Source organism: Schistocerca nitens, chromosome 3, assembly GCF_023898315.1.
Source record: "Schistocerca nitens isolate TAMUIC-IGC-003100 chromosome 3, iqSchNite1.1, whole genome shotgun sequence".
Taxonomy (NCBI): Eukaryota; Metazoa; Arthropoda; class Insecta; order Orthoptera; family Acrididae; genus Schistocerca; species Schistocerca nitens.
In genome coordinates, this window is record NC_064616.1 from 637,919,577 (window position 1) to 637,945,594 (window position 26,018).

Sequence of the window (26,018 nt, forward strand, 5' to 3'; positions counted from 1 at the left end):
CGCATTCGCCTGTGTGTTGACAAAGTCAACAGTCAACCCACAAACCGTGACCGATACTTATCCATTGCAATGCCCTGAGGATCTCATGGTCAAATTAGGCGCTGGCCACTACTTTTCAAATATTGATTTGTGCGACGCATATCTTCAAATACCACTAGACGAAGAATCTCAAAAAGTATGTGTTGTGAACACTCATTTGGACTTGTTTAAATATTTGGAACAGCTTACTGCACAAGTACCAAACTGTTCAAACTATTTTGACGATATTGTTGTAGCAGATTGCACACCTGAAGAACACATTGCAAAATTGCACGGTTTGTTTCATGTGTTATCTGATGCAGGACTAAAGTGTAGACTGGACAAGTATGATTTTTTAACCCTGAGTTGCAGTATCTTGGCCATGTCATAAACACTCACAGTGTCCATCTGCTTCGGCCACAATTGTTAGCCATACATAATCTGCCAGTTCCTTGTAATGTCGCAGAATTGCAGTCAGTCTTAGTTCATTTTCCCTATTATATTTGATTCATACTGAATGCTGCACAAATCGCAGCTCCATTGCATCACTTGTGCCACAAAAATGTCCAATTTGTTTGGACGGATGAGTGCCAAGATGCTTTTCAAAAACTTACAGATGCATTTCTCAGTGATCAATGTTGGTTTATTTTTATCCTGAAAAACCAGTTGTGTTGCAAACTGACTCTTCCTCTTACGGAATCAGTGCAGTGCTTTTGCACATAATTGGTGACAAAGACAGGCTTATTGCTTTTGCATCAAAAGTGTTGGCCAAAGCTCAGTGTAACTATTCACAAATAGAGAAAGAGGCATTGGCAATTGTGTATGGTGTCACCAAATTCCACCACTATTTGTATGGCAGAAAATTCTACTTAGTAATGGATCACAAGCCATTGCAGTCCTTGTTTCATCCGATGAAGCCGATTCCTGTACAAACTGCCCGAAAATTGCAATGATGAGCTTTGGCTGTTGTCTCAATATCAGTACGAGATTGTGTATCATCCGACAGCTCTACATGGTAATGCGGATGCACTTTCACATCTTCCGATTGGCCCTGATACAGACTTTGAGGCTTCTGCTGCATCTTGTTGTCACATTGATGCTCATCATTCTGTAGTACCCCAATACTTTGCATGTCAGCATAGCCTCGCTGTACAGAAAGGTGTGATTCTTGTTCAAAATTACAGTGGACAGTCACATGTGTTGATTCCAAAGCTTTGGAAAAAGAAGTGTTGCAGTTACTTCACCTAGGACACTGGGGGATTGTTCATATGAAACAGCACTACAATACTGTACTTGGCAGGTATGACACCCAAATAGAACAGATGACATCACAGTGTCATGCATGTGTGGAAAATCACTCCACTCCACTCCACTCCAAAAATTCTCTGCTTCACATAAGTTGCAATCACCACTGCAGCGTGTGCACATGGACTTTGTGGGACATTTTTCGAACACTCGTTGGTTGATTGTGGTATACTCCTATAGAAAGTTTTCTTTTGCTGTGCCAATGAACTCGACAATGTCACGTAGCACAGTTCAGGTGTTGTCCTCTATATTTTGCCTCGAAGGCTTGCCTAAGTCATAGTGTCAGACAATGGCCCTCAGTTCACAAAAATGAATCTGAAACATCTGTGAATGCAATGGCATACAGCATCTAACTAGTGCACTGTTACATCCACAGTCAAATGGCAAAGTGGAACGTTTTGTCAGAACTTTGAAGCAGCAGATGGCCAAACTTCACACACACACACACACACACACACACACACACACACACACACACACACACACACACACACACACACACCAGGGATCAAGCACTGCAACTGTTTTCGCCTCGTATCGTTCACATCCATGAGATGGACCATCGCCGGCAGAATTGCTTCACGGATGCTGCCATCTGACACTACCCCACCTGCTCCACCCTCCTCAGCACTGGAGCTGAAGGAAGGCTGCAAGTATCACTTCACGCCGCATGATACTGTTTTTTTAAGGGTTTTTAGCAGCAGCAGATGGTGGGCATGAGGCGAGATCCTTTGTCGACTTGGCACATTCATGTATCTCATTTCAGGCTCAGATGGATTGCAGTGCCGACATCACAGTCAACTTTGCCACTGTCACGTGCATGAATATCCTTCTGTATCTCTTCCCCCAGATTCACAGATCCCGAGGACAGCATGGCCAAAGCAGCCGCCAGAGGGTGTCATCACGACACCATGGAATGACCCCACCGAGACGGAGCCGTTGCCTCCTCCTCCACCTCCTCTCATCCTACCGATGGAATTGGACACTGCCCCCTCACAGGCCGCAGCAGCCGACGCCTTCTACGTCTTGCTATGGGCCTCAGGAGGTGGACGTGCACCCTTCTGGTCATTTTCTGGGGGACGTTTCCGTCGAGCGAAGGCCGGATGTCCTCTGCAGCCACAACTTCCAGTCCCTCAGAGCATGCACACTCCTGCCTCCCCGCTGTTGTCAATCTCCCTATGTGACGACGGTCTGTTGCTTTGGGCGGAGGAATGTTACGGTGTAAAGTCAAGTGCTGGCATGCCAGTCAGAAACGAGAGAGAAGAGAGGGTTGTAAAGAAGACATCAGCCAATTGCACACTGACCAACCCCCCCCCCCCCCAATAGGACGACAATGCGATGGTAGCGGCCTCTATGCGAAGAGGACATAAGCGCTGCGCTGACTGGTCGTGGCCCACTTCTACAGCAGCATCAAGATTAGGCACTTCAGGACCAGCAACTTAGGAATTGTATACACTGAAGAGATTTCTTATTTGCATGTTGCCCTTTGCTTGCGACACTACTGCATTATTGCACTTTTTTCCTGTCATTTGGGACTTTGTGCTGATAAAGATATTCATGCTACATGAATGATATGTAAGGAGCCAATGCCATCCAGTACCACCTGTAAAACTGAACTGATATTTTGTCCGGACTTGGTGACTTATTTGTTTCCAATGCCAAGTATATCCATTTCTACGTCCTCCATATGGGAGTATTTGCAACAGTCAAATGATGTTATGTCCATATGATCCTCCCGCATGAATGATTTTTTAAATGCAAAATTTAAAACTTGTTCATAGGCTTTGCTTCCTGAGCATTTTCAGAGTTTTGTTATTACATCATGGTGGGTCTTTTCCATCCTAAATCCACTTGTTTGGCACATACTTCTCCAGAGCACAATTTACAAACAGTTTAAACTTTGCTGATAATTCCTCTACATCCATCATATTAGAACTAAATGATGTCCATTCATTGTCTAAGTAGGGTGTTAACAACTGCATAACTGCTTTTCCAGTATAAACACTCCCCTGTGTTCTTGAGGGATTTACTGACCTTCATAAACATCATTGCTATGATGTCACCATTATCACTGATCCCTGTCGCTATACTGACATTGTCAATAAGGTCAGGTCTTTTTGTAGTTACAAGGTCTAAAATATTTCAACTGCATTTGTGTTTTCGAACTAGCTACTCAAGACAACTGCAGGACAATAAAAGCTGTGGCACCAGCCAAAAGCCGATTAAAAAAAAATGATGATGATGATGATGATGATGATGATGATGTAGGAGACCATATGCTCAATAAGACAGGTCTGTCTGTCAAAACTGCGTTCACTCTCTCCTGGCCCCCCTCTACCAGACAGACTCCTCCCCCACCCCGTGTGCTCTCTCTCTCTCTCTCTCTCTCTCTCTCTCTCTCTCTCTCTCTCTCTCTCTCACACACACACACACACACACACACACACACACACACACACACAAAAATAGGTAAATTATATATAGCTTGTAAATAGAGAAGGAAGTGAGATGCTGCCTCCATTAAATATGTGAAAATTTAATATTCCCATATGTTTCAAAACCAATAAAACATTGCCTTGTACTTGTGAGTACAACAGCAATGCCTGTATGACATCAAATCTTCACATGATTTCTCTGAGGTTTATATGCCGAGATGGGTGCAGCAGAGAGGAAAGTAGTATTTATCATTGACTGGTGCTATGTACATTCCAAGAAAACATCATTTCTGAGAAAAGTAAATAATGTTCATTTCTCCAAACAGCACGAGCCATCTAGAGGCAATGGATATTGACTTAATGCACTCTGTTAAAGCCAAATTTGGAGTAGCAATTGTGCAAAAGTCAATTTCATTTAGAGAGAGGAAGGAAGTGATGAGACTCAACACATCTTTGTTGCTGTCTGGAATTGTATAACACAACACACTGAGTTAAATTGTTTCTTTGTGGTAAATTGTCTCCATGTCCCACCCAAGAGATACATCAAGTGCTTGTGAAGGACCAATGCAAGGTATGAGGAGGAGGAGGTGGAGTTGGTGGCTTTGACAAATGATGATGATGGTGGTGGTGGTGGTGGAGGATGAGGTGGGGCTGTTGCAGCAAGTTTTGCAGCGGCTGTGCAGGGAATTGATATTGCCAGAAACTTCTTTTCCTCTTTCAGTGCAGACAAATCAGTTATAACTAACGTCAACCAACTGGAGCAACAACTTCCATCACTACAATATGTTGGAAGGACAAAACAAAGAACTCTTCTTGAGTTAAAAAAAAAAGTGTTCTGTTAAACCTGTGATGATATATACGTGTGTATTGCATTTAAATCTGTGACACAGGATACTGTTAAGTTTGTAATTAAATTGCACTTTTATCATCTGAACACATCTGAATTATGACTCTGGGTCACTTCTCGTGTGTTACAGAGCAAAATTCCCTTTTAAGGAAAACCCATGCTCTAGAAAAAAAGGTTTGGGTCCCCAGAGATTCATTAAAAAAGGGTTTTACTGAACTAAGCACGTTCAATTGCATATAGGTTGCAATAGTTATGCAGAGATGGAGAGAGAGAGAGAGAGAGAGAGAGAGAGAGAGAGAGAGAGATTCACAAAACCTAATCAGTGCATCCCGGCCATCACATCAAGCCAACACAAAATTACTACTACAAAGTTCCCTAAACAGGCAATAATTTTTCTTCCAGAAGAAAACATGGATTCACATGCAGTGAACGATCCATTCTTAACTTTATGACCATCCATTCATTCATTCACTTTTATTATCATATAAATCACAATGACCCATATCACATTTAGCAGTCAAAAGTGCAGCATTAAATGAAAATTTAAAAGAAACCTCCACCCATCATTAAAAGTTCTAAAATACTAGACATATTGATTACTTGTATATTATGTGTATTAGTACTGTGATCACTTGGTAGTAAAGAAAGCAAAAAAGAAATGGGGAAGGATGTATGGGACAAGTGGTGGTGGTGGTGGTGGTGGTGGCAGAGGGAGATGCACAGATTACCACTACTCAGGTATTTCTAACTCCACACTTTGTATTATAAAACGTTGAAATTTAGAAATGTTATGATTATGTTAGAAATATAAGTAAATGAACACCAGATTGAGAGAGGAAAATGAGTCTTACCTCGCATGAGGACAAATTCCACAGAACTCCAGTCACCAGTTCTTTTACTTCAGAATCTGATGACTTCTGCAACAAATTAATTAATGAAGGTATCCCTCCAGCATTTTTAATAGCTCTTTTGTTTTCATCATTCTGCCTTCCATATGAGAGATTCCTGGTCAAAAATATAGTTACACATGTAAATTGTAAGACTACCATTAAACTGCTTATGCTTACTTATCAAGTATGAATGAAAAATATTGTCTAAAATGGCTGACACCATTTCTAAAATTATGTATGTCCTTTTATGTGCACTTGCTTTCAAAAAACACAGAACATAAATACTGCAAAAGAAAGAAAGAAAATTTTCTCTGATTGGGTATACTTACCGTAAGGCTCCGCATGCATTTCTGTACACATCTGGACTCTCATGTGAAAGCAGTGAAACTAAGGGTGGGATGCCACCTAATGATCTTGTCTTTTGCTTATTTGGGTCATCCATGTAGCATAAATGCTGGAGGTATGCAGCTGCATTAGCTTTTATTACATTATTTGGATTATTGAGGAATCCAATAACTTCAGTCAGATTAGGATCCCGCCATCGCATGCCTGAAACCAAAACAGTGCTATCACAAACACATGCACAGACTGACAAAACAATGACAAGGTAGTAGACATCAAACTGTGAGCTGCCCTTCATTCTGAAGTAGTCATTCATGTAAAACTGAAGCAATGTTATTCTGAAACACTAAATTGTGACATTTTATTATTTAATAATGACAAAGAATAGTTATGGCAAATATGTAAGTAATACTACAGTTAAAGAATTACAAAATCAAACATACTCCTGGACATACTGAACTAATATCAGTCAGTCACACAGGAATAGGCAGTCTGCAAAGTTTTAGCACCTGTATGACAATTTTCACACTTCTTACAGGCAAGTACATATGACAACACTAATTGCTGAAATTATCACATACACTTCAATAAGTTTAAAGATATCCATTTATCAAAACTGGTCCATATGCACTATATTTCATTATTAAATAATGAAACAGACCAGTCACTGAAGAACAAAAGTGCAACATCCTACTTTTTTTTTTTTAAGCAATTTGCTATTGTATGATTACTGGCACTGTAAGAAGCATGGCTGACAGAAAAACTTATTAACTTCAAAGAAAAGAATGACCTACTCTGAAACATGCAACATTTTTATTAAATAAATATCACAAAACTATGAAATTACGTATGTTAGACACAAACATTCACTAAGGATGGCAAAAATGTCACCTGTTGGAGCTGTATGTTCCTTTAACTAGCAAAACATTAAGAAAGGTTAGAGGATATAGGAACTTTTGAAAGGAAAAGTTACAACAGGCTTAGAATAGTGTCAGTCCAGACAAGGGGCAGTGATATTGAAAGAAAAAAGTAAACCACAACAATTCAATATTTTCAATTAATTTGGTGTTTTAAGTGAAATTGCTTGGGATTCTGATTCCAAAATGTTTCCCTCTGTTTGGCTGTCACTCAGCACAGACAAAAGAACACAACCTAACAAATAACTAAAACAGGATGTCAGTGAAGAAAGAAGTTTCTCTCTTCTGAAATGGGAAATGGTTTACAATCATTCACATCATTTAAACAAAGTGCACATGATAAGTAGTAGACATGCAGCAGTAACAGCAGCAGAAGCAGCTTGCCACTGCAAAATACAATGTTCTGCGGCATGCAAGGATATGGTACGACAGAGTAGTGGTACTAGGTGCAGTTGGAAGGTATAAGGGAGGGAGGGGGGGAGGGGGGAGGGGGCAGGGAGCTGAAAGGAGAGAAGTAGAAAAGCCAGAGAGAGAGAGAGAGAGAGAGAGAGACTCGTGTGTGGTCAAGTGGAATAGAAGGCCGAGTAGTGCTAGAGTGGGAGCAGGAAAGGGGACTAGCAATGTTTGAGGCCAGTGGGGTTATGGGAACATAGTATACACTACTGGCCATTAAAATTGCTACATCAAGAAGAAATGCAGATGATAAATGGATATTCATTGGACACATATGTTATACTAGAACTGACATGTAATTACATTTTCACGCAATTTGGGTGCATAGATCCTGAGAAATCAGTACCCAGAACAACCACCTCTAACCATAATAAGGGCCTTGTTATGCCTGCGCATTGAGTCAAACAGAGCTTGGATGGCGTATACAGGTACAGCTGCCCATGCAGCTTCGACACGATACCACAGTTCATCAAGAGAAGTGACTGGCGTATTGTGATGAGCCAGTTGCTCGGCCACCATTGATCAGACATTTTCAATTGGTGAGCGATCTGGAGAATGTGCTGGCCAAGGCAGCAGTCAAACATTTTCTGTATCCAGAAAGGCCCGTACAGGACCTGCAACATGCGGTCGTGCATTATCCTGCTGAAATGTAGGGTTTCGCAGGGATCGAATGAAGGATAGAGCCACGGGTTGTAACACATTAAAATGTAACGTCCACTGTTCGAAGTGCCGTCAATTAGAACAAGAGGTGACCGAGATGTGTAACCAATGGCACCCCATACCATCACGCTGGGTGATACGCCAGTATGGTGATGACGAATACCTGCTTCCAATGTGCGTTCACCACGATGTCGCCAAACACAGATGCAACCATCATGATGCTGTAAACAGAACCTAGATTCATTCGAGAAAATGACTTTTGCCATTCGTGCACCCAGGTTCGTCATTGAGGACACCATCGCAGGCGCTTCTGTCTGTGATGCAGCGTCAAGGATAACCGCAGCCATGGTCTCTGAGCTGATAGTCGATGCTGCTGCAAATGTCGTCGATATGTTCGTGCAGATGGTTGTTTTCTTGCAAACGTCCCCATCTGTTGACTCAGGGATCGAGACGTGGCTGCACAGTCCGTTACAACCATGCGCATAAGATGCCTGTCATCTCGACTGCTAGTGATACGAGGCCATTGGGATCCAGCACGGCGTTCCGTATTACCCTCCTGAACACACTGATTCCATATTTTGCTAACAGTCATTGGATCTCGACCAACACGAGCAGCAATGTTGCGATACGATAAACCGCAATCGCCATAGGCTACAATCTGACCTTTATCAAAGTCGGAAACGTGATGGTACGCATTTCTCCTCCTTACACGAGGCATCACAACAACGTTTCACCAGGCAACGGTGGTCAACTGCTGTTTGCGTATGAGAAATTGGTTGGAAACTTTCCTCATGTCAGCACGTTGTAGGTGTCGCCACCAGTGCCAACCTTGTGTGAATGCTCTGAAAAGCTAATCATTTGCATATCACAGCATCTTCTTCCTGTCGGTTAAATTTCACAACTGTAGCATGTCATCTTCGTGGTGTAGCAACTTTAATGGCCAGTAGAGTATATTGCAGGGAGGGTTCCTCAAATCCTCAGGCCCATCCCAGAACCTACCTCCCCCCCGCCCCCCTCTCTCTCCCCCTCCCTCCCCCTCCCGCAATCTCTACCACTCCCTGCACGCCTACCTTCTACATGCTTCCTCAAGGCCATAACCTCAACCACCCATCACCCTTCTATGTTAGAAGGGCTTTTGGCCAAAAGCTCACATGTGCAGAAGATCTAGTACCTTCCACCGCAGAAGTCGAACACGCGGCAGAACAAATGGACGTGGTCAGCCCATAGAGGGTTCCACCTCCGCGGCGGCAATGCAGCAGCTCTCGCGAAGCGAGGGCGCCACCGCTAAGCCACATGCAGACAGCGGCCAATAGTCGCTCCCTCCGGTTTCGTATATAGGGACCCACTCTGCCCGAGTCCAGCCAGTCTGGTACTCGCTCTGGATTTCGTTTCTATCTCAGTGGTACTCTTTCTGGTCGTTGCTCGTTGTTGACATTTGCCTGGCTCTGGTTCCGAGTGGATTTACGTTTGGTATTTTGTGTTGTGGTTTCCACAAGCCTCCGTTGTTTTTCTCTTCCTTATTGTGTAGCTCATAGTCGGTCGTGGTCGGTTGTTGTCAGTTGTCGTTGGTCTGTCATCTGACCCGTCCTGTGTTTACCCGGTGGTGCGTGCTCCACCGCCGGCGGCTTCCCCGCCTGGCGGCTCCGATCCGCAGCCCAAGGCATTCCCGCTGTTGGTTGTGGTTACTACAGAAGTCTCTTTGTTTTACCTATCTGTGACTACATTTCTTCTATATGAAGAATAGCACTCTACCCTTTTTCATATTGCCATTATACCATCTCTCATTTTACACTGTTTGTATTAACTAGTAAAATGTTACTATACAGTGTGTATGACATTATTGTGTTTTTGAATATGACAGGTATTACCTACATAATGTTTTGTCAATATGTAACATGCAAAACTTTTGCAATTGTCACTTCTGTGCATAAGCTTGTGTTAAACAATGAAGTGTCTGAAGTCATGGGATACATCCTAATGTCACCTCCTCGAAGATGGCCTCTTTTTGTATGGCATAGTGCAGCAGCTTGACATGGCATGGATTCAACGAGTCCCCTGCATAAATACTGAGCCATGCTGCCTCTACAGCCATCCATAATGGCGGAAGTGTTGCTGGTGTTGGATTTTGTGCACAAACTGACCAAATGTTTGATAGGATTGACGTTCGGGAAGTCTGGGTGGCCAAATAATTCACTTGATTTATCTCAAATGTTCTTCAAACCGATCGCGAACAGTTGTGGTCTGGTGACGTTACATCACTGTTTGGAATATGAAGTTCATAAATGGCTGCAAATGGTCTACAAGTAGCTGAAAATAACCGTTTCCAGTCAATGATCAGTTCAGTTGGACCCAATCCATCCCCTTAAACACAGCCCACATCATTAAGAAGCCACTACCAACTTGCACAGTGTCCTGTTGACAACTGTGTGTATGGCTTCGGGGGACCTGTACCACACTTTAATCCTACCATCAGCTCTTACCAACTGAAAACAGGACTCATCTGACCAGGTCACGGTTTTCCAGTTGTCTAGGGTCCAACTGATATTGTCACAAGCCCAGGAGAGGTGCTGCAGACAATGTTGTGTTGTCAGCAAAGGCGTCAGTCATCTCCTGCCATAGCCCACTAATGCCAAATTTCACTGCACTATTCCAATGGATATGTTCGTCACATGTCCTAAATTAATTTCTGAAGTTACTTCACACAGTGTTGCTTGTCTGTTAGCACTGACAACATTACACAAACACTGCTGCTCTTGGTCATTAAGTGAAGGCCAACAGCCACTGCATTGTCTGTGGTGAGAGTTACTGCTCAAAATTTGGTATTCTTGGCATATTGTTGGCACTGTGGATCTCGGAATGCTGAATTCCCTAACGATTGCTGAGACAGTATGTTTCATGCGTCTAGTTCCAACTATCATTCCACATTCAAAGTCTATTAATTCCTGTTGTGCGGTCATAATCCTACCGGAAACCTTTTCACATGAATCACCTGAGTAAAAATGACTGCTCTGCCAACGCACTGCCCTTTTGTACCTTGTGTACATGACACTACCACCCTCTGTGTATGTGGATATCTCTAGTCTATGACTTGTCACCTCAGTGTATTGATGACAACACATCTGCATCCAATCTTGTGACTATGCACTGAATTCATTTTATTAATTGATGTTAAGATGGCCAATTGCTCTGCTGAAACTAGTAATCAATGATTGTTAAAAAGGTTCTTATCTGTACTATTAAAGTACCTTATATAAAAATCTTTAATATTTAACATTTCCACTTGGGTTTAAACTATTCCTTTTTAAATTTGTAAATGTTGTAAGAGCACAAGTTGATTAACACCGGCATTGTAATTTTCTTGGACCTTAGTAACCATGCTCCATTACAGGTCTTTGACAAATGTTATTTCGCTTACACACAGTATTTATATTCTTCAGCTTATACTGAAATTTGTAGACATCTTTGGCAGTTAAATTAGTCAGAACGTTCTTCAGATTGTTGTGGCTAAATTGTGAATGATTGTAAACAGATTTTGCATGAAGTATGAGATTGCATTACTTTTTGTAAAGGAACTGTGTATGTTTCATGACAAGTTGTGGAAGAAGATGAGGGCTCTTGACTGATGTTTGAATACATACAATTTATAACCTATACTAAAGTCATAATATTATTAAATTCTATACTACAAATACCTCTCTGGTCATCATCAATTGAAGGTGAAGGGATTGCAGGATGCATTGACAAGTGTTTCCTCAATTCTTCTTCATCTTCAAAAATTGTTCTTGGAACAGCACCATTCTCTTCATACACTCTAGGGTCTGCACCATTAGTGCCATAAGCTGCTGGTACAGTGCCATATGGAGACGGTGGGTATCCATAAACCAGTTTCGGATCTTCTCCTACAACAAGAAAAGAGAGATTTGTCTTTCTTTGATTGTGACTGAAAATAACCATATACCGCATGCCATGATCCTCTGCTGTATCCCTTCCTGATAAACTCCCAAACTAGATTTTCATTCACAGCTCATGAAATTCCATACACAAAACAAATTAGGTCTTATACAAATACAAGTAGTAGTTTAATTTGATCTGGCATTAATTTCTTAAATGTTTCTTTGTAGAATACGATAAATTACAAATATGAATTATCGAAGCTAATTTTCTTGTTGTAAAAGGATGCTACAAATGTTTCACAATAAGCAGTCCGACAGTCACTAGCTCAGTACTTTAACAAAAGCGGTGATTAAGGTGTCATGCAAAACTGAATATCATTTGCTAAAGTTCAGCTTTTAACTGCAAAACATACACAGTAAATACATCTTTTAAATAAATGAATGAATTAAAAACAGTCATATGAATTCTTAAAAGAAACCAAGTCTACTCTTTAATTTGTGCATTGATATTAATGTCTATGGTAATATACAAACATAAAGTATGTAACTGTAATTAATCAGCACACTATATACATAACAATTAGTCAGGGGGAAAATGAACACTTCATATCTCACACCAATAAAAATTTTGTACACCTGCAAAAAAAGTCTCCCTGTCATAAAAATGTATGGATAATAGGCAATTAACGATGATAGTGACTTCCACACAAAAAGGTTTCATAGCAATGGAATGACAATGTCCTACAGTGGCTATGTACAAATGGATGAAAACAGGAATGGGAAAAGGATTATGCAATATTCACTCACCATGTGTTAATTGTGATGGTTCACCTGATTCATCAATGTTCCAGGGATGAGAAATGTGATCTACCAAAATATCAAACACATTTAATTATCAGCCCACAGCAATAAACAACAATAAGAAAGTTCTAATTAATTATAAATTCCAATTAGTTTTACTGCTATGCATACTGTATTTGTGGTAGGTGTATTTATTTCTCTACAAACATTTAACTATTTCCACAGATTGTTAGATTTGTAAAGTCTTGAAGCTACAATATCCGATTTCCACATCAATCTTCTCAAGTCCTTTTTTTCTTTTTTTTTTGTTCAATACAATTAGAGCTCAACTTTGCTGGACAGTCTTGCATTACATGATGCATTCAGGGCAAAGATTAATACATTTGGAAAATTTAAAAGATTCAAAAAGTATGGGTCTGATGAAAAGATAAAAGTCCTGATGTTTTATCACTTCAGTTGGTAATGAAAACAACTTTTATGAGTGCTGGCAAATAAAATGAGAATTATTTAATGATGTTCTGTTTCTCTATTTCAGTCTGTCAGTCACAATTATTTGGGCATGTCACTGACAGATCTCTACTATTTAAATTGTTAATTAACAACACTCAAATGCAGAGTAGAAGGTAAAGGTAACATAAAAAAAGCAGACAGAAAATTTCTGTTCCACACATTTCCTTCATGTTTTATAGAGGTTCCGTTGCTGCTTATAGTCTCTCTCTCTCTCTCTCTCTCTCTCTCTCTCTCTCTCTCTCTCTCTGTGTGTGTGTGTGTGTGTGTGTGTGTGTGTGTGTGTGTGTGTGTGTGTGCGCGCGCGCTGAATACAGAGACATTGAAAGTTAGAACTGGAGACTGCACTAAAGGCCATATATTACATGAGAGAGAAGAGGGGTATTAAATGCCATACAAGATGACATTACTTGCTGGATAGTGTTTACACACACACACACACACACACACACACAGATCTATATGCTGGCACACTCTTGAACAATACACTCAGTCTAACATTTCAAATAGCTTGTATGAAGTCAAGTGCGTATAATTTTATTACCATCTAGTTAGGAGCAAAAGAAGCCTATTAGCAGCAGTCACCAACATCTCCTAATTCGAATTTAAAATGTTTAGAGATTTCATTGTTTAGTTCAACGAATCATTAAGGTCAGTAGATTAAATGAATCTCAAAATTTAGCTCAGGGATTACAGACCTACCACTGTTTTCATATGCTACAATCTGATTTCAAATGCAAACTACATGTTTGGCAGAAGGCTTTTTAAGGAAGACTATTTTCCACAAGGAGCACTGAACAGATATGGTCACTTGTTTACAGTAAATCATCCAACCAAATCATTACTACTGCAATTTGCATTATCACTCTTTGTACTTGGGCTGAAGACTTTAATTTCATCTATTAGTTTGGGTCCTGAAGATCAAACAAGATGTTGGTAACAGCCATGCAAAGCAAGATTAAGAAGAAACCTCAGAAACCAAGTTTGTCTTAAGGGATTGCTGCATATGGAATACTGGATTTCAGGGTAATGTATGACAGATATTATCAAGTTACGCTAACCAAGTCTCCATGTACTGAAAAGTAAATGTGATCTTACTTCATACTACTTATATACTGGATGTGATGTAGCGGTTTTATACTTTATCTATTATAATAGGTAGCATTCGCACATATTAAGCATATTTCATACAATTCATCGACATGTTTCAAGAGAGAATCTATCATTATTAGATTGTCAACATTGGGCACATATGCTTAAAACACTAAAAATATGTTATGAATTTTGACAACCTGATGATGTAAGCATTCTCACTTGAAAAGTGTTGTTGAATTGTGGGAAACATGATTAAGGTGGTCGAATGCTATGAATTATAATTGGGTACTTATTTCTGTTTGTGAGAAACAAATAACCAGTGTGAATCACATCAGCAAACACAACATGAATTCATATCAAAACCTCAGAATTTTTCCTTATGGACTCAAATTTAGGTACAGGAAAGTACAGAGAAAGCCTAGACAAACAGAACATCCATACCTGACATTGTAAATGAAGAAGTATCAATTTTGATATGACAACTTAATCCCACAAAATAAATTAGTTTGCAGGCATTAAAATCCATGAAAACCATAAACTGTTAGCATTAAGACAGTTTATTCTGTTCACAAAACCATCAGGAGCACTGGAGTGACACTAGGTGGCAGTCAAAGCTTCCCAACAGTTAGGTTTAATAAAAAAAATTACAAGACCTTGCTAATGAATTCATAATGAATCATGAAAGACTGTCCCCCTGTGCATCCTCAGGAAATAAACAATAATTTCTGCATAAAATAATGGCACGTGACAAAAAAGACAATATATCGACTCTTACAACAGTTAAACAAGCATAAACTGAGCCTTCATCCACCTGTGAAACAAAACTCCTGACTTCTGGAGTGGTTTTCCTGTATGCAAATATAGTCTCACACATCTTTCGTTTGTTGACTACCTTCTACAGTTATTTCTTGTAACAATAAGGTTTAAGAAAATTAACTTAAGTAACCCTCCTCTTTACTCACTTTGGGCAACATTTTTGTTACATGATGTCACCATGCTGCTCTCGTTCAACAAAGTGATGCATATGGTGTTTGTCAAGAAAACATACAGGAGTCACTAGTGGGTGGTTTTCCCACAAAATCTTTATGAATAATAGAGTAGTATAGAAATCACCTTACGTCATTTGGATGAGTGTATTGAAAAGACAAGAAACTACTGATACTAAACTAATGGAACAATTACAAGTAATTCCTTTCTGCAAACTGAAAGAACTGTTAAAAAGAAAATGTTATTGCATTATGTGCCACAAGCACTGTAGCTAGAACTACTAAACACTGCTTGAGATAAAAAAGCAAAGCAATGGCAAAATTTTCTAAAGCTCTTCACGCCTTCTCCTCTTCCCACATTAATTCCACTCCTAGGAATGTGAAAAATAATCAGAAAATGTAATTAATATAATTTGAGAGGTCTTGAATGGAATACAAATAATGGGAGGAGTAAAGATAACCACTCATCAAATAGCTAGGGTGTTGACTGATTGATTAATTGAGAGGGTATATGGGACCAAGCAGTCCTGCAAGTCGATCACAGAAGAAAGAGGGTCCGTTAAAAGTGGATGGATCCAGTCAGGGGAGTCAAATTATAAAATAATGAAGTTAAAACAAACACACACAAACACACACACACACACACACACACAGTAAAAGGCATAAAAGGTGAGACCAAATCTAAAAACTGCAAAAAAGGGGCAGTCTTTCTAAGGGGGAGGGGGTCCCTGACAGAGAAGACACGCAGAGAGGTTCCAACCACAACCACCCTGCCCCTGCTGGAAATAAAAGCCACTTTCACAGAGGAAACTAAGGACCATTTCAACCAACCATGAATCATTTGCTAATATTAAAATTAAGGAATCAGGATGACTATACTTAGCACAAAGGGCAAAAAGAAGGGGACATTCCACAAATATGTGAGGTACCATCAGTCTGGCTCCACAACCACACTGAGTAGGTGGTTCGTTACGTAGGAGGAAACAATGGGTGAGCCTGGTATGACCAATGTGTAGACAGCATAAAACAGTGGACTCACTCTGAGAGGAGTGGAAGAAAGAGTGCCAAACTGCAGTAGACTCCTTGATTGTGCAGAATTTATTACTATGAGCAGTGGCACACCAGATATAATTCCATTTTTGGGCAAAGAGAGATTTGACCTACCACAAATTTGCAACCGGGATCATGAAAGATAATGGGGGTAAGTATCTGCTTCTCTAGCCAAACAGTCAGCCTGTTCATTCCCTGGATGCCCACAAGACTTGGGACCCAGAGAAAGACAACTGAGCAGGCAGTACGGCCAAGGGCAGAGAGGAGGTCATGAATAGCAGAGACCTAATGGTGACGAGAGTAGCATTGGTCGATAGCCTACAAGCTGCTCATTGGGTTTGAGCAAATTAAAACACTGTGGTCTGAGGCCTGAGAAACAAAATGGAGGGCTATGTGAATGGCTAGAAGCATTGCTGTGAACACAATACATGATCTCAGCAATAAATGGTGTTATAAGCCAGAAGGGGACATGAAAGCATATCCCATCTTATCAACTGTCTTAGAACCATTAGTGCAGAAGATAACGGCACCCTGGAACTCTGCAAGGATGGCATGTACAAGACGCTGTAAAACCATAGGGGTGACAGAGATCTCAGGACCCTGGAACAGGTCTGCCCTAATCTGTGGTCTAGGCATCATGGGAGCAAATACACAGGGTGCATTCCAAGTGGAGATAGAGATCCCAACAAGAGTGAAGTAAGACGCATGCCAACCAGCTATCCCGCCTATGGCAGGTGTCAAGAGGGAGACATCCCTCATTTGCAAAGGGGACAGGGTACACAGGATGGTCAGGGAATTGGCGAACAGCAATTGCGTAAAAAACCAGGAGTAGAGGGGGAATCCCCACTTCTGTGAGGAGACTGTCAACGGGATTAGTGCAAAAGGCACTATCAGCCGGATGCACCCCCACAATGGTGAACAGGTTCAAGTAGTTTCAAAGCCGAAGGAGCCGCTAAGCCATAAACGTGACTACCATAATCTAGTCTGGACAAGACCAGAGCATGGTAAAGGTGGAGAAGAGTGGTACAGTCTGCACCCCCAAGATGTGTAGGCCAGGAGGCAGAGAGCATTAAGTTTCCGCATGCATGTAGTCTTTAGGTGGCGAATATTGGGCAGCCATGTCAGCTTTTTATCAAAAATAAGGCCAAAGAAATGGGACTATGCTACAACATCGAGGCGTTGGTCGCCTAAATAACTAGTGTGTCGAGTGCTCCAAAGGCACTTAAAAAAGACTAAATTAGTTGCAAAGCTTTTGGATTACATTTTTCCTCAGACTGAAGAATGTTGTCAGAAAGGTTAGTAACTATTTAAATCATGTTTACATGACTATCAACTGCTCAAAACACCAACTCTATTGTGAGAGGTTACCTTTTCTACCAATCACATTTTACCGTATGGATATTATGAGCACTTCCCCCTTTATTTTCTTCTCTTAATTTTTTACTAAAAATATTCTTTGTAAAGATGATAAACAGAATTCTGTGCCAAACGAAACTAGTTTTTCCTTTATGTAGGTTGGTCTTTCTTTTATTTACAAGGAAAATATTGTAACTAAATATATGTTTGGGAATATCTTTCTATCACCTGATGCACAGGCAGTTTGGAACAGCTGAGAATGAACAATCTACATATGAAGCTACTGGATGAAATATCTGAGTTTATTATAGAAATGTCAGAAATTGAAGGACGTATTTAAAAACAATTATCCAGTTGCATCACTGAATGACGTGACAGTTTAAAAACAGAGGTAGGAAAGTCCATAAAAAGTACAAAGAAAAACAAACATTTTAAGCAGTTATGCCTCCAAGAATAATGTGTGCATCAAAAATTTCACCATGCTGCATATTGTTCAGGCAAACGAGCAAATTGAGGGTAAGAAGAAAATTGCTCAGCCTGGCAATGAAAGTTTTTTTTAGGGCAAAATGCACTTATTTTTTGACACAGTTATTCAGTCAATGCACTTCCTCCAGTGTATTTTCTGTGGGTAAATTATGTGCCTGAACTGCAATTCTGACAAAGGTCTGTGCAGTACCTATCTACAACTGCTCTCGTAAGTTCTTCCCTGTACCCAAAATGTTTGCAACCCACAAATTTCTTTAAATACAGGACTAGATGGAAGTCAAAGGGCATCAGATCTGGTGAATATCATAAATGTTTCAACAATTAATATTCCAAATCCCTCATTTTCATTCTTTCACTGTGGAAAATTTTTTCTTCTGCAAATCATGTTGTTTCTCATATACTTTTTGAATCTAGTTGGGCCACCAGAAGTGCACAGCACTTGCTGGTTCTTGTTGTATTCTTTAGAGAGTACAAAAAAATGTTTTGCATTCTAGAAACCACTGACAAAAACTTTTCCAGGAATATGAAACTAACTGCCTTTTCTGGTGCACCACCAGTGGCTTACGCCCACTGTTTTGATTGGGTTTTTGTTTATAGCATGAAGTGGTTGATCCACATCTTGTTCAGTGACAAATCAATGAACCCAACTGATTGGATTGTTTTTGAAATTGTCAAAATACAGCTCAGAAAATTTGATTTTGCATTTGATTTTGGTCAGTGTACAACATAGAACCCATACTGCATAAAGCTTTTTCATAGCTAATTCTTCATGAAAAATGTTCTTTACTCTCTTCCAGTATGCATATGCATCAGCTCTTTTTACACACACTTCTAATGTCTACTGTCAAATACAACAATCTGGTCTTTCTCGACTACATCTATGGTTGCTCTTTGGGATGTTCTTCAGCTGTATCTTCGAAAGAAACATGAACACCTTTCAGTTCAGTCAAGCATTTCTTAGCTACTGAAAATGAGGAAGACTCCTTATCAATCATCAACTTTACACAATTTCCACTAGTAAAACTAAGATTTCAATGGCACCACAATATTTCAACTCATTTCAAAATGTACCAATACACCAAAAAACAAAATTTCATTAATGGTAATGCATGGTTTGCCTCAGACTTTATTGTGGTTTTTCATTTCTTGTATATTTTCAATGTTAAATCCAGAAAACTGATTGGTACATATGAAAAGAGCATGAGAAGGTTGGCTACATCAAAAATAGTTTATGACAATTTGAAACCACATATGCACAGAGTGTAGACATATGGAGTAAATAACCATCTCTGATGATTTTCACATTGAATCATACAACTGGTTGGTGTAATTTACAGAATATTTGTAAAAGAAGATAAGGACAATTCCAATGCCTGCTCAGAAAATTGAAGCAGCATCCAGAGCCCTAAAATCTTAGTGTCTGTACAGCTGAGCTGTGCGAGGCAAATCCTGAAGACAACAAATGGTTCTGACGGTGAAAAAATTGAGGAAACAGAGATGGAGTCAACTTACAGGATATGGGGGAAGAGTACCTTGTGTACTACTATCAACTCCCTTAACCCCTCCAATACTCCATTCACAAATGGTGTATGGAAAGATCTACTGTCCATAAACAACTGGAAAAGGTTTAATTTCTGTAATTTCACCAGCACAATCATTTCTAAAAATATATGTGGAATGAAGTAATACACTGACTCTTCTTGGGGCATTCATTTTTTTAACAAGTCTCCCTATGGCGTGAACTGTTCCTCTTTTAGTGTCTGACACTGGAGTACAACGTGTGTGTGTGATGTTCTCATTCTGAATAAAGGAACCTGTGATTAACATTTCAATCCTCCTTTGGACCTTCTCTATACCCTGTATGGATCCCATCTTGCATGGAGAACAAAATGGTGAGCAATACTCAAGAACAGATGGAAAAAGTGCTTTGTAATGAACCTCACTGTAGATGAAATAATTTTTCCTTCCACTGAATGTTAGGCTGGCCATATCTCAGCCCACATCAGATTGATCCAGATTCACCCCTAATCATTTTACAGTTTACATATACTCCTGGACATTTCACCATTGTGACTGTTTCCAATGACTTATCACCACTTCTGAAATTTAGAAATGATAGGTCTTTTAGCCTTTTTATGTTAAATATGTTGCATTTGTATTTTTGTGTTGAGGGTCAATGGCCAGTTCATATACTCAGTGCCAATTCTCTGCAGGTCATTCTGTATTTTGCTATATTTGTATGACCTTCCATCTAGCCTACATATGGTAAAATTGCTGCAAACAGCCTTTTGCATCTCCCAAGACCATCCACAAAGTTATATAAGGGGTGTTCAAAAAGAAATGAGCCGGAGCCATAATTACAGAAACCAGTACATGTATGTCTGAAGTATTGACCCTGGCTGTTGAGACACTTGTCCCACTGTGACACAAAGCGGTGAATGGCTGTCTCATAAGATTCCCAGGTGTGCAATTTTAACTAGTTACGTATGCACAACTGGACGTTGTCATCCGAGGTGAATCGTTTACCCCTCGGAGCCTTCCCTGTGAATAAATATCAATAATATTGCACAAGACTAATTTCGGACCTCTCTACCCAATGGACACATAAAATTCCATTTTAAAGCGGGGCATCGTTCAGGCAGGTGGTGAAGGCAATGCAGGATGTTTACATGAGACGACATTCACCAATGTTTGTCTCTGGAGTACAAGAATATAGTGTCTGATTATGTGCATCTGTCTGCCTACAGCATCCTCTCGGGGACCTACAATTTCAGCAAGACAATTCATCACTTCACTGCTTTCATATTTTGTTGAAGTTTTGTGAAATACACCACCAGTATAAAAGAATTTTGTGTAACCATTTTAGAAGTTTCATTATGCACAGAACTTAAGATGTGAAGATATGGAATAATCTGTCAAGAAAAGTTGTGAGAATGAATGACACAAAATGAAGTTCTCAAATTTCTAAACACTATATCTCTGACTTTGTCCACTGCATCGTTTCCATATTGAATAACTAATCCACTCACACACAGTTTTAATATGGTTCTTCCTCATACTAATGCCTTTATGAAGGCTAAATCTTAACCCAAGATGTGGTGATTTCTTCTTCACCTTGTTTTGTTTCAGAATGTGCTAAGGTAAGTAAAAATTTTGTTAATGATAATCTAGTTTCTGAGAGGTGGAAAAGTATTCAACTTTCAATGAATATCTCATTATTCTATCTTTACTGCCCACCTACTGGAGCATACTTCCCAATGCATCAGCACATAGAATGAGAAATAGACAAAGAGAGAGAGAGAGAGAGAGAGAGAGAGAGAGAGAGAGAGTGCAAGGGGTGCAAGGAGGGGGGGGGGGGGGGAGAAGACAAGGAAAGAATGAGAGTAATTCTCACGCCTCCAGAAAACCAATTCCACTCAGTGGTCTTTGTTATGGGAATAATATGTGCACAGGAGAGTATCTACAATGTGCTACCTACTCACACACCAGTGATACAATTTTTTATAAACAGGAACCTTTTCCACTATCTACAAGACATTGATGTCTTCCACCCTCCTCCTTCCCCTCAAATTCAATTTATCATTTTAAGATATAAAATGTGAATTACATCCATGACATCAAAGAATGAAACATACCATATCTATCTACAGGTGCACCAGGCGAAGGCGTTATTCGGTAATGTTCCTGACGACCAGGCATTAATGCGGAGTCCAGTTCATCGTACCCCGCTTGGGAATAAGGAGCTCCTTTCCGCAAATAATCTGAAATTTGTAATGAAATATGTGGAAGTGTGAAAATTTTACAGACTTTAATAACTACTTATGTAAGTCAAAGGTACCTAAAAGACAAAGTGTCAATGCATATTGTATCAAATGTTGTTCCAAGTGTGCCAGAAGAACTTCCATCACAAATCATTTGGTGTGAGTAATTTCAATATTTTTTTTCCTTTGGGGTGAAACTATTGCATTTTCAGTCAAAATCTTATTTTTTATAACGATACATTCAGTTCAGGTCTGATCAAATGCAGTCTCCATAAAGCTCTGAAGACTGACAGTTACAGTTTCAAGCTTAACAATAAAATTATGTTTTACACACTACAACACATTCTTCAAAAAAATTTTTTTGCAGCACAAGAAGGTATATCTCCCACTGCTGATGATTTAGTACCATTCAGAGCTCTGCTGTAGAGCAGCAACAACTGTCACGATAATACATATTTTTTAATCTGGTTACTTGTTCATTAAAAAATTTCAAATAATGTAGGCAGAAAAGGATTTCCAAAATGAAACCACAATCATAAATAGGGAAAAACTTGCAAGTGCACACCAATGCCCAAGCCAACACATACTATGAAGGAAGATCAGTATTCTAGGAAATGAAAATTTTGTCAGTTCAAGCACAAAAGTCCATATAAACAAATGATCTTTTCCAAACAGTTTTCAAACTAGAACATATTTCACGAACACCGGCTTTTTTCACAGGAATTTTTGAGTAACAAATGACAGGACACTGTTTCTTGCTTTTGCTTTGGGAAAGGTGTTATAAGAACAGCTAGTGCCTTGTTGGTCACTTGGAACTTAAGGTGATCCAGAACTGTAGAGATCATCCACACACTACAGTATAAGGCAATATCTCATGCACACTTTCATTAATTGGTGGATTGGTTGGGGCCGAGCCCGATACCACTATCTGGCCAAAATGAACTCAGAAGCCAAAACTGATAAATTTTTGTTAACGATGTGGTGACACACACACACACACACACACACACACACACACACACACACACACACACACACACACACACACCTCAGCATTTACCTTAAGTAATTTTGGGAAGACATAGAAAATCTACAGGTGGATGGCCAGATGGGAGTATGAACTCTATTCTTTCAGAATTCACACTGGACCTGAAGCACTGTGCCATGTTCTCTGGGGCTCTCTTACAGTAGCATAAAGATGCATTAAGAAATGCAGTGCAATAAACGAAGATATACTTAATCTGACAGTGACCTTTGGGAATACATATTGTCAATTGCTGCATGTTGTAAGCTGACAAATAGTAAACAACTGAAACATTCAGATAAACAATAAAATAAAACTATTTCATAACAATGCTAAACAATTATAGACATTTGTCTTGGACTTCATACAATGTAGAGCACATGTCCATAACAACATTATTGTTTCAAATGGCCATGTCTGTCACCTCCCAAATACTGATCTTGGCTTCTCATTGTCAGGTATGCTGCATTATATATATATTTCATCCAGTTTCTGAAGAGCAACAGAACAGTGGCGTTTAAGTGGTGTATAGTTAATAATGAACAAATCAAGTGTTATAATAATACACAGGCACACTGATTGGTACTTGCATTTTTTGTTTCCAAAACATTAACAGAGTAGTTGTCAAGAGTTCAATAGAGCACAGTTAGTTTGCACTAGTATTGCGACCACCAGAAACCAAAACCTAATCAGACTGATGCCCTACATATGTTCTGAATTGAAGCACAAATGATGAAATCTGCAGTGTACTTTATGACAACCTATACCAGTGTTATCCAAGAAAATTTCAGAATTCTGCCTCTTCCTTTTCTTTTTATAATTTTTTTACTAGTTTTGCATGGTCAAGAACCGCCCCCCGTTTCTTTCCACTGTCACTGGCATCACTACCAAATGTACCACTTTCTTCTTTTCACATGACCATATTTACTAAATGAGTTGTTTCTGCATTCCATGAAAAAAATTAATAACCTCTGTCACTTCATAATTGACATTTTCCTACTGTGTCAATTAAGAAAAAGAATGCCTGTCCAAAAGTAATGCCTCCAAATTTTTTATGCGAAAACTATTCAAGCTTTTTACATAAAACAAACTTTATTAACATTCTATGTCTTTATTCTTCATGTCTTCGTATTTATTTCTCAACACAGTCATCCTGCTGACAAACATATTTCTTCCAACGAGAGAATAGTTTGTTGATAACGTCAGTGTAGAAGGTTTGACTTTTTTGATGAAGCCACATCACCACCTTTGTGTGCACTGCTTCGTCACTATCAAAGGGAAGTCTTCAAAGGTGCTATTTCAGTTTTGGAAAAAGACGAAAATCGGATAGGGCCATGTCGGGACTGTATGAGCATGATCAATGACAGTGAACCCAAGGCATCAGATTGTCGCAGCACTCGTGTGTGGTCTGGCATTGTCGTAGTGAAAGAGAGGGTGCTTCATGTGTGGGCAAACTCTTCAAATTTGAAACTCAATTACAACTGTTTCTCATGTGCCAACATCGTTATGTTACACACCACCATGTTACCCACTACAATTTGGAAAAACAGAGGATTGCAAATTTGTACAAATGAAGAATTGAGATGCAGAATGTTAATAACATGTTTTATTTAAAAGCTCTAAGAGTTTTCAAATAAAAAATTCAGAAGCATTACTTTTCAGCATACACTCTTATGTTAATACGGAGGCTCAGCATAGCATTATTAGTGCCATAATCAGTTTATATGAAAATTAAATGTAGGAAGATGATAGGTATTGGTCAATACAGGTTCATTCTGTAACGATTTTACACACATCTTCTCCTCTATCATATTTACTTTCTTCCCTACACAAAGCACAGGACCATCAACAAAATTAACCTATTGACTACACTTTATGATTACTACAAAGTACTTTTAATTTCGTAAACATGTAAATAAAATAACTTTTATTTGGCAATATAGACACATTTGATCATTTTTTCTGTCTAATAGAAGATCGCCAGGTCACCATTCACCATTAATGAATAATGTTTTTCCATTACAGATATTTTACATGTTTTATCAATATACGCCTTTCCAGGTAGTTCTACAGAGTTCTGTTTAGCTAAACCTAGAATTAAATGTCACTGGGACTGGCACCAGTCAACCTATAGTCTGACTTAAAGTAACTGTCACTCTATATTTAAGCTCCAAAGTTGCAGTGTTGTTGCATTAAATACAGTCTACAGGCAGCTGCCACAGTGTATCACTCTCCACTGTGATGGAAAATCATTTTAAAGCCTCTATCTTTACCAAAAACCAAGTAAAAACATCTCAAATTCCGATACGATGTAGACCTCTTGGTGAGTCAAAAATCTGTACTTAATTTTAATTAGGGAAGGAGCTACATGAATTTTTTTGAAACAGATTAAATTTTCCCATTTGTAAACAGCTTCAAACTTCTGATGTCATATCTCAAAAACTAATGCTCTCACAGCCATACTTTTTCTTTGTTGATTACTAAAATATCTTGCTTGGCTACAAATCTTTTAAAATTTTCATATTGCACTGCGTTTCCTACATATCTGCTTCTGAAAGTGGCATTTTTATGCAATTGTGTCAGTATTTAGTTTGTAATAAGTATGAAGTTTAGTCTCTATATCCTATAAAAATGAAATAAAAATTCTGAAATTTATGTATAGTATCACTTTCAGTGGTATTTGTAAGCAAGTCAAAAATATTTTCTTAATTTTATTTAGGATTGGTGTTATATTGGTCATTGAAACAGGAGAAATTTTCATGCCTGGAAAAGTTTCCTTCTTACCTCTGCATATCTTGGAAAATACTACACACATGAAATGACGCCTTTGTCTACATAAGGAGATGAGGGGAGCTGGTTGCGGGTTGGGTTGGATTGTTTGGGGAAGGAGACCAAACAGCGAGGTCATCGGTCTCATCGGATTATGGAAGGGCAGGGAAGGAAGTCGGCTGTGTCCTTTCAAAGGAATCATCCTGGCATTTGCCTGGAACAATTTAGGGAAATCACGGAAAATCTAAATCAGGATGGCCGGACGCAGGATTGAACCGTCATCCTTCCGAATGTGAGTCCAGTGTGCTAGCCACTGCGCCACCTCGCTCGGTGGAGCTGGTTGAATAGTATTCCTTAGTCTCAGAAGGAAATAAAAATTCATCAAAATAAAGTCTCTCTCTCTCTCTCTCTCTCTCTCACACA

General features: G+C 39.4%; 1 protein-coding gene across 8 annotated transcripts in view; it reads right to left on the minus strand.

The window, feature by feature from the left end:
• LOC126248590 (catenin delta-2) overlaps positions 1 to 26,018 on the minus strand; it is a 546,087-nt gene that overhangs the window by 57,814 nt on the left and 462,255 nt on the right. For 7 of the 8 annotated variants that reach the window (XM_049949704.1, XM_049949706.1, XM_049949703.1 and 4 more), the window contains 5 exons: positions 21,677 to 21,802; positions 12,568 to 12,627; positions 11,560 to 11,766; positions 5,825 to 6,044; positions 5,457 to 5,610 (listed from right to left, as the gene is read on the minus strand). In XM_049949704.1, coding sequence (XP_049805661.1) covers positions 5,457 to 5,610; positions 5,825 to 6,044; positions 11,560 to 11,766; positions 12,568 to 12,627; positions 21,677 to 21,802 — 767 coding nt within the window. The remainder of the gene's footprint in view (positions 1 to 5,456; positions 5,611 to 5,824; positions 6,045 to 11,559; positions 11,767 to 12,567; positions 12,628 to 21,676; positions 21,803 to 26,018) is intronic. The other variant, XM_049949705.1, reaches the window with a different exon arrangement.